Source organism: Sinocyclocheilus grahami, unplaced genomic scaffold, assembly GCF_001515645.1.
Source record: "Sinocyclocheilus grahami isolate Dianchi unplaced genomic scaffold, SAMN03320097.WGS_v1.1 scaffold40.1, whole genome shotgun sequence".
Classification (NCBI taxonomy): domain Eukaryota; kingdom Metazoa; phylum Chordata; class Actinopteri; order Cypriniformes; family Cyprinidae; genus Sinocyclocheilus; species Sinocyclocheilus grahami.
This window is the reverse complement of record NW_015505219.1, coordinates 2,904,266-2,918,874: the sequence shown is the minus strand read 5'-3', so window position 1 is coordinate 2,918,874 and position 14,609 is coordinate 2,904,266. Positions and strand designations below refer to the sequence as shown.

General features: G+C 36.8%; 2 protein-coding genes across 2 annotated transcripts; one reads left to right on the top strand and one right to left on the bottom strand.

Moving 5' to 3' along the window:
* The first annotated feature begins 83 nt into the window (after window positions 1-83).
* On the top strand, window positions 84-4,462 carry cgrrf1 (cell growth regulator with ring finger domain 1). Its single transcript, XM_016267841.1, has 6 exons — window positions 84-421; window positions 625-761; window positions 848-1,037; window positions 2,956-3,103; window positions 3,173-3,280; window positions 3,953-4,462. Exons 1-6 carry the CDS (start codon window positions 321-323, stop codon window positions 4,283-4,285), a joined length of 1,017 nt encoding a protein of 338 aa, XP_016123327.1. The 5' UTR covers window positions 84-320; the 3' UTR covers window positions 4,286-4,462.
* Window positions 4,463-4,599: 137 nt separating this feature from the next.
* Window positions 4,600-10,621, bottom strand: LOC107582103 (26S protease regulatory subunit 10B-like). The gene is made up of 14 exons (XM_016267840.1): window positions 10,456-10,621; window positions 9,983-10,062; window positions 9,853-9,892; window positions 9,728-9,780; window positions 9,569-9,636; window positions 9,310-9,424; window positions 7,053-7,140; window positions 6,903-6,964; window positions 6,669-6,792; window positions 6,507-6,568; window positions 6,197-6,317; window positions 6,037-6,117; window positions 5,893-5,964; window positions 4,600-5,091 (listed from the first exon to the last, which is right to left on the bottom strand). Exons 1-14 carry the CDS (start codon window positions 10,538-10,540, stop codon window positions 4,973-4,975), a joined length of 1,170 nt encoding a protein of 389 aa, XP_016123326.1. The 5' UTR covers window positions 10,541-10,621; the 3' UTR covers window positions 4,600-4,972.
* Window positions 10,622-14,609: the final 3,988 nt, after the last annotated feature.

Sequence of the window (14,609 nt, the reverse complement as noted above, 5' to 3'; positions counted from 1 at the left end):
AAACTGATTCATTTTTAAAACGGTTCATTTAAGTGATTTGTTTGAAAGAGCCGATTCGCGGACTGAACCGGACTTCCCTCCACTATCTTGCTGTAACGCTCCTCCCTATGCGTGACGGTATTAGAGTCATGTGCGGATTTGGACCTCCGGACCACCGTAGCAGCGGCTGTCACAACCGGAAGTTTACGTTGGCGAGTCTTGCAGAGTGACAGCCCAACGCAAGACTGCATAGCATACAAGACTACCGCACTTTAAAAAAGTGTTTATTTTATCAGACGTACCGACATTTATGCGCATTGTATTAATGTAACATTTTAACAATGGCCGCGGAGTTTTTAGTGATGTTGTATGAGTATTCTCTCTTTTACATTGCTGTCATAGCAGTATGTTTCATTATCACTGTGGCTGTAGTGTTGGGCTGGTAAGTTCATCTTTATCTGGATAAACTACATTTTAGACCAGTTTTAGACGTGTTGGGTTAAGTATGGCCTTCTTTAAGGTGTGAAGTTGGTGTTTTTTGGGTTTAATATGGCATCTCTAGTTATCTAGTTCTTTCTTAAAAGCAGAAGTTGCTGGTCACATCCTTAATCTCTGTCTTAACTCGTTTTGGCCTCGTCTGTCAAGGTTTGGATTTGATGTCCCGGTAATTTTACGCAGTTCAGATGAGACTGAATCTCTAACAGCTGTCTCTGAGAGGAAGATGGTGCAGGTGACCAATCCCTTCGCTTTGGAGATGGACTCTAGGGCTGGTACAGTAACTGGTGAGAAACTAACAATAACAATGTTGAATCAATATGAAATGAGTCAAATGTGCTCAGTCAGTGTATGTGTTTTCTCATTGTGTCAGAGGGTGTGAGTTTGCAGCCGTATTGTCTTGAAGACTGCGTCCTCAGCTGTTTCTGGGGCTGTGGGGTCCAGGCTCTCCAGGCGGCCCTTCAGAGTCACCAGCACGGGCTCCGGCTCCGGCTCCGGCTCCGCACACCAGAGCTGTTTCAAGAGGCTCTGGAGTTAAGCTACCTTCACCACCAAAGCTTCAAGTATCCTCTTCATTTGTCTTAGCAATAGCTCTTTAATAACATTTCACATTATCTTTGCAACAGAACAGGGGAGAGTGAGGGAAACTCTGCCACTATCAGAATCAGAAAGAGCTTTATTGCCAAGTATGTTTGCACATACAAGGAATTTGTTATAGTGTCACAAGCTTCCAGTACACGGAGACAACAACAACACACAGATAATAAAAATGAGATGTGAATAAAATAAAATACACATGCATAAATATAAACCACAAAAAAAGAATAAATTGTATGTACAGGTGTGGTATAGATGGAATAGGAATGGAATAAAATAAGTTGTAGGGATGTACTAGGGCAGGGGTGGCGAACTCCGGTCCTGCAGAGTTCAGCTCCAACCCTGATAAAAACTCACCTGCCTGTAGCTTCCTAATAACCCTTCAGGCCTTGATTAACATGTTCAGGTGTGTTTGATTAGGGTTGAAACAAAACTCTGCAGGGCTGCGGCTCTCCAGGACCGACGTTCGCCACCCCTGTACTAGGGTTTAGGGCAGGGGTGCCCACACTCGGTCCTGGAGGGCCGGTGTCCTGCAGAGTTTAGCTCCAACCCTAATCAAACACACCTGAAGCAGCTAATCAAGATATTACTAGGCATACTAGAAACTTCCAAGCAGGTGTGTTGAGGCAAGCTGGAGCTAAACTCTGCAGGACACCGGCCCTCCAGGACCGAGTTTGGGCACCCCTGATTTAGGGTGATAAATAAGTATAAGGTTATTGCACATACTGTACTTTAATTGCACAATGGGAGAACATTAACTGTTCATGAGGTAGATTGCCTGGGGAAAGAAACTGTTCTTGTGCCTGGCTGTCCTGGTATTCGGTGCTCTGTAACGCCGACCAGATGGCAAAAGTTGAAAAAGGAGATGGCTTGGATGTGATGGATCCAGAGTGATTTTCTGAGCCCTTTTCCTCACTCTGGATGTATACAGTTCTTGGAGGGTAGGCAGGGGGGCACCAATAATCCTTTCGACTTAAATTGTCCTCAAGGTAAAGAAAAAATAGGTCGCGGTAAAACTAATATGTCTAAATGTATTTCTGGATGTGTGCCATTAACTGAAATGAGTATGGAAATGTGATTTCTCAAAAAAAAAGTGATTCGGAGACGACTTGCTGTACATTAGAGGTAAACTATATCATGTCATCATGATGAGTAAAAAAAACAAAATGCTATAAATAACCATTCATCGTGTTAACATGATTGCATTTCAAATAAAATTGCACATAAATGTATACTGTACATAAATGGAAAAACATTAACTACTATATCATGCCATTATGATGATTTATCTTTAAAATAAAAATGTTCACTACCATTCAGAAATTTGGGGTCAGTTAGCTTTTTAATGTCTCACTAAGGCTTCATGTATTTGATCAAAAATGCTGTAAAAACAGTAATATTGTGCAATATTATTACAAATAAAAATATCTCTTTTAATATAATTTAATATGTAATTTATTCTTGTAATGGCAAAGCTAGACTGATGAATAGAATGTTCAGTTAGAAATAGAAATATTTTATTACTGTTTATTAGAAATATAAACATTTTGTAAGATATATATATATATATATATATACAGTATATATATCCAAATCTAAATTGTTTTGTAAACATATACAAGCACATTCACATTGCTTACATTTGAATAAACCAGCCAGGAAAGAGTGTAATATTCAGTTCTCAATTTTTGTATTAGTTTTTATATAACTTGCGTTTATAATGTTATCATTTGTTATAGCATCTGTATATGACTTCCTAAATATACGGTGATAAAACGCATTTTACATGTCTCCCACTCTAAAACACATTTCAAAACATTCAAAACATTTTTTAATTAATATGATGGAACACAATTTCATGCTTTGTCCTTAACATAGCGTTAGTATACATAAAGAAGAAAAAGAAGAATACTTCACCCAGATGCCTCCAGATCTCGGAGTAACCGATTTTGGGTTGCTCCCCCGGGATCGATACCCCTTGGTTGCTGTGCTGACACTGGCCTATCCAGAAACCAGAGACAACTACAATATTGTAAGCAGCAGTCTTCATCATTTGCTTGATGGGACAAGATGGAGTCCCATTATTCTGTCGTCTCTCTAGGTGGCCAGTGTGACAGTCCTCCACGTTCCTGATGACAAATACAGACTCTCTGCGAGAATCTTGTTTCAGTATCTCCTCACGGCACAAGGGAATTTGTACGATCTGAAGGTATGAAAACTTGTTCACAACATTGTAATTTTTTTTTACTGTTCTGGGATCAGTTTTTGTATGCTCATTTTGATCACACTTAACCTTCATCACCTAGTGTCCCTAAAGCAAAATGGGACAGTGTTTAATTATATACCATTAATTAAGTGCCTTGTCTAGAGCAGGATTTTGTGCTTAAAGGTCCCCTGAAGTGCCTTGAAACACGCAGCATTATTCTATGTGGTGATGTAATTTCAACTGAAATAGGAAGACAGGGCGGGACATATCGAGCAGCCCCGCCCCCTTTTTAAAGTAGCCAATAGTGTTTAGTTTATATCTGCTCGGGCCAGAGCCGTTGAGCTCCGTAAATCCATATTTCACAGCCACAGTCTAATAGATTACCCCCTTACGTTAGATTCAATATGAAACTCTTAGTAAAACAAAATAGTGATCATAATCATGCTGAGGCTGTGCATTTTTAAAAGTGTTTAATATATGCCGACTCGCGCATGTGATATGAAGTGACGAACTGCAAGCTTTGAATTCTTATATCTTGTAAATCCGAATTTTGTCACTATTTTGGAGCACGCTGGCTTATAGATAACCTTAAGACTAACATATTGATACTAACACCCAAAAAAAAAAACGTTAATTTTGATTTCATGGGGACTTTAAAACTATTCGTTTCCACAGCCTCTCTTCATGTCAGCAGACAACAGCAACTTGTCTGGAACCACAGAGCCTTCGATAAGCACGCAAGGGGCGGAGCCACAGCCCGAAAGGCCAGGTGAGAAGGGGGAGGAGTCTGATTCAGAAGGGGAGTGGCCTGATACCCAAGGCAGGGACTGTGTGGTGTGTCAGAATGCACCGATTAACAGAGTGCTGTTGCCATGCAGACATGCATGCGTATGCAACGGCTGCATGTGCCACTTCCAGCACTGTCCGATCTGCCGGGCGTTTGTCCTCGAATCTTTTGCTCTGGCTAACCAACCAGCACGTGATGAGGAGGACTTAACAGAAGACTAAACCTGTGTAAACCCAGTATTGAAAGCCAGGCTTTGCTGGAAAGGCAAAATTCGAAAATTAAACGTAGCATCTTCAAGGTAAAGAGATGCAGGCAGCTGAGCTTTAACCCCAAGTATGAACTCTTCCAGAATATGTCAATTTTAGGCTTTTGAAGTTGAGTGTGCTTGTAAGATGTTTAATATAGAGATTTTAAGTTGAATAGAATATTTATTTTTATTTTCAATATATTGGTTAAACTAACAAATACACGTTTCAGAAGGAATCATTGTGGAGTTTTTCTTCCCACCAAAGGATTTTGAGAGATACAGCGATACTGTGGAAACGACATGGGAGTTTATTTGATTTATTTAATCATTGACTTTAATAATGTGGAAAAGCAGGCCAGGCACACACAGTTTATATAACTGATCACACAGATTTCTAGAGAGCTGTATCATCATACAAGTCTACACTTGGCCAACAGGTAAATATTATTTTTATCAAATTGGGGTAAACAATGCATTAACTGAACAGCTGAAGTCACTTGATGGTAATAATGGAAATGGAACATCAGAATGCTTTCAAATGTTGACAGAAAAAAACTATTGCAGTAACAAAACAAAAAGTGTTGTGTCCATGGACAGTAATTATACTGTTAACTGACCGAAAACCCCTCACATTTATACTTTGCACAAAAAAAAAAAGGTTTTATACAGGCTTGTAGTCCAGTTTGGACTCCAGCTTCTTAGAGTCTGCCACCTTCCTCACAGCTTTCATGAAATCCTCCTGAGTCACGTACTCGTGGTCGGCACGAATAGCAAACATACCTGTTGGATAAAAAGTAGAAGAGGTCATACAGTGGGAATTGTAGAGGTTCAAAGTTTGGCTGGTTAGCGTCATGCTATTAGACTCAAACCATTTCCACTAACATCTATTTTTTTTTTTTAAAGTTGTAAATACTGACAAAATGTGTTTTAAAAATGTTATTATATTTAGGGCTGCAACAACTAATCGATAAAGTAGATAAATCAATGAACACGATTACTGAATTTGATGAATCACATTTGTTCGTGAAAAAACATCCAACAGCCGCCTTGCCAATTATATTTTAATGAGAGCAGTAACTGTAAGGAGACTACTGTAATGGGGTATAAATGTAATGTAATTACTATGTTCCGATGTGTGACTGTTTAGTCTCTACTTTCGTTGTTCTTTATTACAGTGGGCAAATTTTAGAATGTTCATGTTTTTTTACAATTATTTTGCACATGAAGTTTATTCTACATAAATACATACAGGTGCATCTCAATAAATTAGAATGTCATGGAAAAGAATGTTCATTTATTTCAGTAATTCAACTCAAATTGTGAAACTCGTGTATTAAATCAATTCAATGCACACAGATGCAGAATAACTTTTTAAAATAAAATACTGAAAATAAATTGACTTTTTATCGGAATAATCAAAGGCAATCTACAGATGAATCGATTATCAAAAGTTGCAGCCCTAATTATATTAGCATGGTGCACAATTTATAGTTTTTAAATCAACTGTTATGAACTATTCATTTAATGCTTTTTTTTAGGAGTCCTTGATTTGCACATCGCAATGCATATGACATTTCTTACCAGCTTCAGTGCACACATTCCTCAAATCAGCTCCATTGAAACCGTCTGAAAGCTTGACGATGGCTTCATAATCTGGAGACAAAAGGAAATGTGATGAGGGAGGAAAGGGAAGTACTTCAAAATTTTAAAAAAGTAGCAGCGAACCTATTTCTCCATGCTTGGTGATGGGTCCAGAGTGGATCTTCAGGATGTCCAGACGAGCCTGTTCATTGGGCAACTCAATGTCTGTACATTAGGAAAAGAAAAATTAGCTCAAGTTTTCTTACCACAGTCACTGAATGATAGTGAAAAGAGTCAAACTTACGGATCTTTCTGTCCAGTCGGCCAGGACGCAGCAGGGCAGGGTCTAAAGTGTCTGGCCGGTTGGTGGCCATGATCATCTTGACTCTATGCAGAGTGTCAAATCCATCCATCTGATTCAACAGCTGACAGACAGACAGAAATATTTGCTCCAATTAGTCCTTTTCTTCTTTTTTTTGCTTGTACATTGATATATAGGAAAATTCAAATAATTAAGCATGAATTGACAATTGAAAAAAATTGAGTTTATTCATTTTGTTAGGCTTAATTTAATAAGCTTCATTCACAAGGCAAGTTACAAACCACCTCCATACCTCCATCAGTGTCCTCTGGATCTCTCTATCTGCAGAAGTTCCTTCAGAAAACCGACGTCCACCTTCAAGGAGAAAGTATGCGTTAAATCAATTAAGAACAACCTGAATTTCCATTACGCATTATAAGAGTGGCTTGGACTGCAGTGAGCCGAAGAGCATTACCAATAGCATCGATCTCATCCATGAAGATAATGCAGGGCTGATGGTCTCTGGCGTAGTTGAACATCTCTCTGATGAGTCTGGCACTCTCACCAATGTACTTGTCCACAATGGAGCTGGACACCACCTGATAAACAACATGTTTTATTCAACACTATGACCTTACAGCATAACAGTTGTCCTGTGTCAGTGCAACCCGAGCCAAACTGTTTGTTTATAGCATCAAAATCAACAGACCTTCAGGAAATTGCAGTCCAGCTGACTGGCCACAGCTCTGGCAAGAAGGGTCTTTCCAGTGCCTTTAAAAAAGTAAGCACTTTGTGTGAAAATGTACCATTTCACATACATATCAGTAATTGCCCAACAAAGCATAATAGAGTGACTGACCTGGCGGTCCGTACAGCAGGCAGCCCTTGGGAGGAATAATGCCCACCCTCTGGAATAGCTCAGGATTGGTCAGAGGCAGCTCAATTACCTACAAAAGACAATCATTCATTCATAATCAAGACATTTCAATGAGTTCAGTAAAGTTCAAGCTGCATTCACACTGCAAGGTGTAATGCACAGATCCAGTCTTTAAACACATATTCCATTTACATTCAGACACGCATGAACATTTACAATATTGACACGATCAGCTCTATCAAGCCTAGCGGAGTAAGCACTTCAGCGTAATCTTCATGAACATATCAAACATGATATTTTTTACATGCTTTACAGTATTTACATGCACAGACTAGGGATGTGCGATATTGACAAAAGAATATCTCTATTTTCTGGGATTTTATCGATACCGATAATTAGACGATATTTTGCTGAATGTGTTATTGTGCTGGTACCTTAAAGACTGCCGTGGACAGCTGACTCCTAAAGTTTTTGATATTCTTTATATTCTGTGTGGTGGTAAGTTCACACTGATAGAAATTAATCTTTTCCAATAAGTTAACTGATTGTTACATTTTATGGGCATTTTTACCTTTATAAAGCAATTTTTTTCTAAAAGTGTCTATCTTTTGAATACTGATATTTGAAATTTTTTTAAATAATAAAAGATTCTCTGAATTTGACATTAAAACCGCCAGCAGGTGGCAGCAAGTCACTGTTAATAAATGACTCATTGCGATTGAACCGAATCATTTAATCGGATGATTCACTCAGGAACGAAACACTGTCATGTTGCTCAGACGCAAAACAGCGTTGTGGTTGTGTTTGGAATTATTTTGTTGTCGAAATAGCACAAAAACAGGAAATGTGTCTAAAACGTAAGTCTCAATCAACTTCTTGTTTATTGAACTGTTGTAAAAAAAAAAAATCAATATCACATTTGTAATCATGGTTATTATTTGGAGAAAAAAAACGGCACCCTTCGTGTGAAATGGATTAACTATATGAAGTGGTATAAATATATACATTTTCTACCCTATGTCTTGAATTTGTGATCATTCTAAATGTATTGTAATAGACTGAATCATCTAGTGAAAGAACGCACTCTAAATGCGCACTAGTCTAGACTTCACGTAATGTATGCGTGCACTCTGTAGTGGTGTTTTGAATGTTTTTTTGCAAAATACTCGATAATGTCAAATCGCACATCGTTAAAACAACAATTACGATATTATCGCAGATGATATATTTCGCACACCCCTATAAACATACTCTCTAGTTAGAGTGAATATTAACGGGGTCATATGATGCGATTTCAATTGTTCCTTTCTCTTTGGAGTGTTACAAGCTCTTGGTGCATAAAGAAGATCTGTAAAGTTTTATAAAGATATTCTTTATAAAAGTTAAGAGTCAACCTACATGTCTACGTCACTATGTGGAAAGATTTGCATAACGCCGCCCCCAAATGTTCACGCAAAGAAAGAAGCCCCTTTAAATGACATGCAATTGCAAAAAAAACTAAAGTTGGACATATATCAGGTGACGGAGTATCGGATATGTATCAGATTTCTAACCACATATTAAAATGATCGAAAAAAGAAAAAGAATGATTTGACTTCTTCCTATTTAAACACACGTAACGAGCACATTTCCACACAATATCAGCAACAACAAAAAAAAATTATAATAACTGATTGGCAATATAAAGACTTCAATTGTTTGGGATCAGTAAGATTTTTTTTTTTTTTTTTAAGAAATTAAAAATAATTTATCAAATATGACAGTAAAGCCTTTCATATGTATTTTTTTTTAATCAGATTTTTGTTCACGTAATTGCTGTTCTTTTGAACTTCTATTCCTTAAAGAATCTGAACATATATATATATATATATATAATAATATTCAAAATATCATGTATCACAATGTAATTAAATACATTAGACAACTTTTTCAACGTTAATAAATGTTTCTTGAGCACCAGATCAGCACATTACAATGATTTCTGAAGGATCATGTCACACTACAGTCTGGAGGAATGATGTTGAAAATTCAGCTTTGCATCGCATAAATGAATGACATTTTACAATGTATTAAAATAGACAAGTCATTTTAAATCATAATAATATTTAACATTATTACGGTTTTTCCTGTATTTTCATCAAATAAATGCATCCTTGGTGAGCATTAATTATTCCAAACTTTTGAACAACAGTGTATTACATCAGCTGATAATGATATATTACGCTATTGTCTTTCTGACCTCTCTCAGCTCACGGATCTGCTCAGCCAATCCACCGATCTCAGAGTAAGAAACGCTGCCAGGATCTTCATGAGACATGTTGTACACTAGAGGATCCACTTCACGAGGCAAATACCTTTAAAAAAGAAAAGAGGTTCTCGTAAAACATACCAACTGAATATTAAAGGCAATTTCAGACACGCAAACATACCTAGACTGTCAGGCAAGAGCACAAGCAGAGCTAAACATGCTTGATGAGCTTGAACTTCTTAGCACTTACCTCATGATCGTGAGAGTCGTCATGTCCAGAGCCACTCTAGTTCCTGGTTTAAGCTTGGTTTTATCCAGCTGAAATAACAACACAAGGCCAGGTAAGACAAATGACTTGGCAGTCACACAAAAATATGAATTAGCTATAAAGTACAATCAATATGCTCACCTGTCTGCGACATCCAACCACATAACGTGGGCCATTAGTTGCTTTGACAATAACTACAAAAGAAGAAGAATTCAGCATCAGACTACACTATCAAATACACCAGAATAAAGTTGATCTGGACTTACATTTCTCCTCTGTCAGTTGTTTCAGCACCTCACCGACAATCTAAAAGATCAGACCATAAGAAATACAGATATCTAGCTCATTTATTGCGGAAATAATAAAACACCAGAGTGTATTTTGCTGAGATCTTACCTGTCCCACACTCTGTAAAGCTTTCAGATCATTCTCAGACTTCTCATACTGTTTAGTGAGCTCCTTCAGCTGCTCTCTCACTGCAACAGAGGTTTCAGGACGATATGAAGCGACGAAGTGTTTATTTACATGTACAAACTTGCTAAAGGTTGCATCTGCTTCATGTATCAGAGATGCTAAAGGTTCATTGCGAGTGTTTCCTCATGGAGAATAACTGAGATATGACTGTTTTTAATTGCATATGTTATTAAATACAGCTAGAACACTTAGAAGCATGATGTGTGCCTTTATTTAGTAATTTAATAGGGGTCCGTTGTTAACATTTGCTGTTACCATTAGCGGCTAACTGATTTCAGCACTGCATGACAAAGCGACTTACAGCACACACAGCCGAAATAAAGCAAACAACAGCCGGAGAAGCTGCCAAACTGCTCAATATCAGCCTGGCGTGCATAGAAATTCACCACTCTTACACTCTTTGAGGCGTCCGTCAATCTCTTTATGCTCCAGTAATTTCTTTCTGTAGTCTTGTAAACCTTTCTCCCTGTTATCCGCCATGTTCACGGCCGCTGGCTTCACTCTCTCGCTTCTTCGTGTTGTTAATGATAGAGGCTGGCAAAATCATCTGACGGCGCATTACCGCCACCTACTGGACGAGCGAGTGTATGCAACCATGGGCTTTTGGCTGGTTGTTAGAAATTGTGTGTGTGTGTGTGTGTGTGTGTGTGTGTGTGAGTGTACAGGTTTATATATCCTGGTGGGGACCTGAATACACACAGACACATGGGGACTTGTGTCACGGTGGGGACCTAAATTGAGGTCCCCATGGGTACAAAAGCTTATAAATCATACAGAATGAGTTTTTTTTTGAGAAAGTAAAACTGCAGAAAGTTCCCTGTGAGGGGTAGGTTTAGGTGTAGGGTGATAGAAAATATGGTTTGTACAGTATAAAAACCATTACGCCTATTGAGAGTCCCTACAAGGATAGCTGACCAGACGTGTGTGTGTGTGTGTGTGTTTGTGTGTGTATCCCTCTGATGCATGAATTATTAAATCACAAAATAATATATATATATATATATTTTGACATGTTTGTTTTTACTTTTAAACAAGTGAAAAATCATGCCACTATTTTTTTTTTTTTTGCTTAAATATTATATTTTGAGGGAGTTACATATTTGTCCACTGTAGCGGACACCATGCATCAAAGGTATAAAAAAGTGAATCAATAGAACTTAATGTGAGGTCAGAAAACATTAAACATTTACTACAAGAAAAGGGTATGAATACACATAAGAACATAAGAACACAAGCTATGTCATGACGGCACAGAAAGGTTAAGTGTAACAAACAAAAATAAGAGTGTGTTTGTATGGGGCAGGGGTGTGTGGGGCTGTGTGGGGTGGGGGTGGTGGGCTTTTCATACACACGTGAGCACAAATACACACACACACAAGCACACACCCTCCCACCCCACACTCGAACGCAATCATGCGCACATATATCTGCACTCATACAGTACACATGTATACATGCACTTTTATATAACCTAATAGATAAATATAGACTTTAAACAGTGAAAAAAAGATAAAATCTGAATTCTATTTAATATTTCTGTTCAATAAAACCATTCAAGTGTAAATTATATCATCATTTTAATAAAACATATAAAATAAGGCAGAATCTATATATAGGCCCATAGGCAGAATTACCATCTAAAAAATGCTGGGTTAAATACAACCCAGTGCTGGGTAAAATATGGACAAACCCAGCAATTGGGTTGTTTTGACCCAGCGGTTGGGTTGCTACCCAGAAGGTTGGGTTAAACATTTAACCAAAACTGCTGGGTCAAAACAACCCAATCGCTGGGTTTGTCCCTATTTCACCCAGCACTGGGTTGTATTTAACCCAGCATTTATTAGAGTGTACATGGTGCATGACGTCCACTGGAGTGGACATATATATTTTCTATCACAGAAAGAAATGTACAAGAAAAATATTGCTAAAATCTGGTTCAAACTATTTCTGACATCCTATTTGGGTGAAAAAACTTTTTGTACCTGTATGGTTTTCTGAGAATAAAAAGATGTAACACTTATTCCTGAGGCACATGGTGCATCCCCTTTCCCCCGCCACCATTTTGAATATATTATGCAATATCTCAAAAGAAAAAATAAAGACAACATTTAAATGAAATCATAGACATCACTTTGGGGGTTCGCCAGCTGGTGGTTGGGACATGATGATCTTAAATGGTTTAAAATGTCTTCCAAATATCTGTCCACTGTAGTGCATCAGAGGGTATCTATCTATCTACCTATCTATCTATCTATCTATCTATCTATATACAGTATATATATATATATATATATATATATATATATATATATGTGTGTGTTATGCATAAAATTTAAATGTATATATATATATATGTATTTATATATAAAATTGCCATTAGTAAGATTTTTAAAAATTTTAATTTATTTTGTGTCAAATGATTCAGTTAAGTCAAAGTAATTTTTTTGTATACTGTTCTTCACAATGCACACTGTTTAAAAGCAGCTTCACAGAAACGTATACTATTAATGTTTATAAAAACATGCTCCACATGTAACAGTTAAGAGCTTTGCAATAGTTTAGCACATTTGGTGAAAATATAAAAATCAACCAGATTGCTATCAAATGTCTTATTATATTACTGTTTTGTGAGAATATGTATACAGGATATAGGATACAGGACATATAATAGTTGGCAAGGTGAAAGTAAAACCAGGTGCAGATGTTTTATTAAGAAAATAAAAACAATTCATCAAAAAAAAAAAAGTTTAAATATGAAGAACAGATTAATGACTCATCAGAACAATAGGCCTATATCACACAGTTATTACCGAACAACGATAAAGGCATCAACTGGAGCATACAGAATACATAAAATAAATAATGGGCAAAGAAAAAGGACAGATATTGATGTGATACATGTCTGCCTCAGAACAGCATTACGTCTTTTGCAGGGTGCAACCAAATAAAAACAATGCAATCAGTAAAAAATGATTGCTATGATGCAATCTCATATGAGTGAGATAATGATGTGCAAATTATTTGTGATAAACAATGCAATATTCCATAACAATAATGATTGTTCATTTTGATTGTTCAATGACTTTAAATAAATACAACTAAATAAATAAATAAGAAAGCAATATTGCAAAATTAACAAATAAATTTAGTACCTTTATTTAACCAGGAAAAGACTGAAGACTGAAAAGACTTAAAATCTCTTTTCCAGGAGTGCCCTGGCCAAGATAGGCAGCTGAGTTTGCATGTACAAATAAACAACATAGTTGCAACATACAATACAAAACCAACATGTATCCAATTAAAAACAATTACACACCGTTAAGTTGCTCTCTAGATTACATAGTAAAGACTTAAAATAAGTATAAGGCACCAAGTTTTGTAACTTCATCTCCTTTTGGGGAAGAATCCAATCTGAGGCGGCAGCATTTTTAAAAGAGGTTTTACCAAGCTCAGTTCCAATAAGGGGTGCACAGAGATTATAATTTGATTGAGAACGTAGTGAACAATTTCCAAACAAAGTCCTTTGTATAAGACAACAGAGATAAAATGGCAATTGACCCAAAATTGCTTTATATATCAACAGATGCCAATGCATTTTTCTCCGAATTCTCAAGGAAGGCCATGCAACTCTTTTATATAATTCACAATGATGAGCTGAAAATTTACAATCAGTTATAAATCTCAGAGCACCATGGTACAAAGCATCCAAGGAGGAAAGAAGGTGAGAGGGTGCATGCTGATAAACCGGATAAACCATAGCAGACACCAATTTCTTCCTCACATTAAATGGGAAACATGATTTATTTCTAAAGAAAAACTCTAATTTCTTTAAAAAAAAAAAATCTCAGATACTTAATATGTGAACCAAAACGTAATGTGTTATCTAGATATTTGTACTCTGACACTGAGGTAATCTGGCTCCCCTGAGAAGTTTGAATGACAATAGAGTTCTCTAAAGAAGTTCTAGAATTTGAAAATAGCATACATTTTTTTCAACATTTAAAACCAACTTCATAATTACACTCCATAATATCAAAAACAGACTGTAATGCAGCCACAGACTGTTGCTTAGAGGGAGCTGAACGATAAACGATAGTATCATCTGTGTAAAAAGGGAACCTTGCTTTATCAATATTAAAATCAAGGCAATTTATGTATATATATATATATATTGTATATATATATATATATATTGTATATATATATATATATACTGAATAATAACGGCCCCAACACAGATCCTTGTGGAACTCCCTTGACAACCTCCAGAAGATCTGAATGCGCACCTTCCACCTGGACACATTGGGTTCTACCCTTTAAATAAGCAGTGAACTATAAAATAAAATTTTCTGATAGTCCTACCCATCTAAGCCTATGTAATAATATATTGTGATCCACAGTATCAAAGGCCTTTGATAGGTCAATAAAAAGACATGCACAATAATAATACCTGTTTCTTGACACTATTAGACTACTGGTTAACTGTGGTGACGTAAAGTTGGTTACCATTGGTTTATTTTGGTAGAGCGGATGGCTGACGCTTGATAAC

Coding starts and splice junctions, on each gene's coding strand:
- cgrrf1 (XM_016267841.1), top strand. CDS start 321: ATGGCCGCGGAGTTTTTAGTGATGTTGTATGAGTATTCTCTCTTTTAC. Junction 1,038..2,955: donor CTTCACCACCAAAGCTTCAA/GTATCCTCTTCA, acceptor ACATAGCGTTAG/TATACATAAAGAAGAAAAAG. Junction 3,281..3,952: donor GGAATTTGTACGATCTGAAG/GTATGAAAACTT, acceptor TCGTTTCCACAG/CCTCTCTTCATGTCAGCAGA.
- LOC107582103 (XM_016267840.1), bottom strand. CDS start 10,540: ATGGCGGATAACAGGGAGAAAGGTTTACAAGACTACAGAAAGAAATTA. Junction 9,781..9,852: donor ACAACTGACAGAGGAGAAAT/GTAAGTCCAGAT, acceptor CTTCTTTTGTAG/TTATTGTCAAAGCAACTAAT. Junction 5,965..6,036: donor CACCAAGCATGGAGAAATAG/GTTCGCTGCTAC, acceptor TTTTGTCTCCAG/ATTATGAAGCCATCGTCAAG.